The sequence below is a fragment of the Podarcis vaucheri genome (assembly GCF_965113315.1).
Source record: "Podarcis vaucheri genome assembly, chromosome: 7".
NCBI classification, from domain to species: Eukaryota; Metazoa; Chordata; class Lepidosauria; order Squamata; family Lacertidae; genus Podarcis; species Podarcis vaucheri.
Window position 1 is genome coordinate 93146640 of NC_138765.1, and position 3276 is coordinate 93149915.

The 3276-nt window shown below is 52.4% G+C and overlaps 1 protein-coding gene across 1 annotated transcript; it reads left to right on the plus strand.

Moving 5' to 3' along the window:
- Nucleotides 1-1045: 1045 nt before the first annotated feature.
- On the plus strand, nucleotides 1046-2966 carry LOC309536402 (uncharacterized protein). Its single transcript, XM_082230614.1, has 7 exons — nucleotides 1046-1227; nucleotides 1505-1663; nucleotides 1772-1876; nucleotides 1994-2099; nucleotides 2351-2413; nucleotides 2660-2842; nucleotides 2932-2966. The coding sequence occupies exons 1-7, from the start codon at nucleotides 1192-1194 to the stop codon at nucleotides 2943-2945; spliced, it is 666 nt and encodes a 221-aa protein (XP_082086740.1). The 5' UTR covers nucleotides 1046-1191; the 3' UTR covers nucleotides 2946-2966.
- The last annotated feature ends 310 nt before the right edge of the window (nucleotides 2967-3276 follow it).

Below are 3276 nucleotides of genomic sequence, written 5' to 3' on the forward strand. Positions count from 1 at the left end.
GGTTCCAGAGGGGCTAAGGGAGTTCTGCGCCTCCTTCTGGGCACCACTGGAGAGGAAGTAGAGACGGCCATCGTCGACCAACTTTTCTGCCGGGAGACTTTCAGCCAGGGCTTGTCTGCCATGCTGAGGTAAGAGGAAGAACACGGTGACCTTCCCCAATGGCCTGGCAAACGGAGCTGAAGGCACGGGGTTGGACTGTGTCCCTGTTTGCTTCCTGCGGTGTCTTTCCCTTCCTTACCAAGATCTGCTTCTCCATTTCAGAGTTATCGGAAAGCAACGCCGCTTGATCCCTCCCATGGTGGAAAATATCATCGCTGCTCTCGAGGACGAGGATTCTGACGAGATCCCACAAGTCGCGGCAGCTATCTACATGGAGGTGAGGGGGACTGAGGTGCAGGAGGAAATGGGGGCAGCAAGGAGGCTCTGGCTTGGTTTCGGTCGAGTGTTGGACTTTGTCTTCTTTAGCTCCCTTTGTGTCCTTGGTTCCGCAACCAGCCTTCATCAGAATTTGGACCTTGCAGTTGCCTTTACCTTCCAAATTCTGTGGGTTATGTCAAGGCTACTTTGAGCCTAAGGACTGTTGCCTGTTTTAGTGCTCCTCAGAGTAGACCCATTGGATTTGATGTACATGGCAAACTTTGGTCCATTCACTTCAGTAGGTTTGCTCTGTGCAGAATTGCAAATGGTGGGTAAAAGGAGAACGTGCCTCAGCCTCTCCTCACTGAAGGGTTTCTTCCTCTTTGGGCCTCTTTAGCTGCTCCGCTGCCGTCTGGAGGTCTGTCCCTATGAGGATACACTGGAGTGGCTCCTCAACTGGCTGGAACATGACTATCTGCAAGTCCGGAAGCTCGGCATCAGAGGGATATCCCTGCTTCTGGACTCTGGCATGGCAAGTGATGCTCAGAGGGAGGGAGGGAGGGAGGGAGGGAGGGAGGGAGGGAGGGGGGTGCAGATCTCGATTCTAATCATGGCCCAGCACTCTTTTGCTGGCACAATACTGAAGAGCCTGTGCTAAAAGGCGTGAGGCATTTCAGACCTTTGAAAAGATTCTGTTTTGTTTAGGATCCTAAGCATCTGCGAGTCTTGCTGCTGGTTTCCCTCCATGATGCAAAAGCCGATGTCCTCCCAGAGTTGATAGAGCTGCTAGACCAAGCCAACTTCTACAGGAAGCTGAAAGGGAAAGGGCTGAAGATGCTGTTGGCAACTTACTGCGGTCTGGCTGCCCATGTGAGTATGAGGAAAAACATGACATCACACATGGTGGAGAAGGAATGCTTTGGAAGAGGAAAGGTGGGGTTTAGACTGGCATGCAGCGGAGATGTTCTGGCTTCAGGAGGCTGTTCTCTTGGAAGCCTGCCTGGAAAACACAGGGGGAGAGTCACTCTGCCCCCAGTCTCCCCCAGGAGGAGGATAGGGGGCTGAGCAGCCTCAAAACACCCCAGTGGGCAGGAGAAAGGAAACTGCTCTGATGAGAAACACAGTCTCTGATGTTTTCTGCCTACAGGAGGAAGCCTCCATCCGGGCATCAGCCATCCAACATCTGGGCGTGCTTCGAGGCCGGGTGAGAGACCAAAGGCCTCCCATAACATCAACAGAAGAAGAAGCCATTAACGAACTGGTTGTGGTCCTCATTCACCTCGAAGACAAGGACGAAGTGGCCAAGGTGAGGGCCAAAGAGGTGGACTTATGCAGTAGGAGGGAGGGATTGTTCTCAGGAGCTTCCAAGACTATGTACTGCAATTTGTAACCCTCTTCTCTTCTTGTGTTGCAGGCCGCAAGGAGGGCTCTTTCCCATCTAGCCCCAGAAGTCAAGTGGTGGGCTCGTCCCAACAAATTTAGCCTCCACTTTGCTCTCCACCAGGCTGCCAAGCATCTGGTAAGTTCCCTCTGCTTCATTGGCAGCTTTGCCCAGGGATGTCTCTGGGAGTGCAAGGCTCTTCTGCTATGCTCTCAAGCCTCTCTGATGCCACTTCTCCTTTGTCTTTGCCGACAGAGCAAAACCTTCAGCAAGGACATCCTTCAGAGTGTTGCCTTGTCATGGACGAAGCTGTCTGCCAACAGGCTGCCAGCAGTCTCCAGGGTGGCAGCTCTGCTTCTGGGTAAGTCAAGCAACGTCCTTCCCTGGTAGGGATGGACAGAAATGTCTTGGTAATGATGGCAGGGAGGCTGGGCATGTCCCCAGGCCACCTGCTAGGTAGACCTCCATCTGTGCCCAGATCTTGCTCTGAGTGCTCCGTGAGCGTGGAGGCCTCTAGACGCAGCAGAGCATACCTGTCCTCCTGCCAAGCTGCCTCTGTCTCTGCTTGCTTTGCACCGAGATGACGTCCCTTTTCTTGCCCCCCCCCTCTAGGTCATCTGGCTTTCCGGGATGCCAGTTTCATCCACGATCAAGACATGGCATCCTATGGAACATGTGAGTGAGACGTACGGAGGGCAGGGAGGGGTGCTTCTGCTGAGAAAGGTCTTCAGGGGAAGGCAAATTCTCAGATGTATGTTCAGACAGAGGTGTCACAAGATGCACATGCAAAGAGAATTGGAATGTGACTTCACTGCTCTCTGCCACACACAAACACACCTGAAGGCTGCTTTCATATTGTTGATGGATGGCTCTTTTCCTGTGTATCTCCACCTTGCTCAACCTTTCTCCCTTGCCACTCAGGGCTGGAAGAGATGCAGCAGCACGAGGAAGAAGGGCTCAGGCGGACAGGGAGGAGCTGCCTGAACATCATGCAGCGGGCCTATAGACATCGGATGGAAGGCAGGGTCCAGCGCTGTTTGAGGAGGCTGCTCCACTGTGTTCTCAGGGAACCTTACCCACAGGACTTCCTGAGCTGCATGCCAGGTGAGTGAGGCATCTGGGGGGCTAGTGGGACATCTGATGGGCTGTTTGGATGGGACGTTTCTCAATGAGCCCCTTTCTCCTCCTGACAGAACATCCGGAGTAGCGCCAAGGCAATGTGGACACCTGTGCATGCCAGGTGAGTGAGGCATCTGGTGGGCTGTTTGGATGGGACGTTTCTGGTTGGATCATACCTTCCCGCTGTGTTTGGTTGGATCATACCTTCCCGCTCCCATTTAATCTGAATTATCCTTATCATTCTTTCTTTGTCGTTTATCATCAGTTTATATAACATCCCTGCTATCCCTTTCTCCGTCATTTGTCTTTTGTTCAGCACCATATCTATTTTCATTTCTGTCCTCATTGTTTCCTCTGCTCTTTCCGTTTTTATTAAATCATAAAGTCCTTGCACTTTCAGCCAATATTGTTTTCCTAAT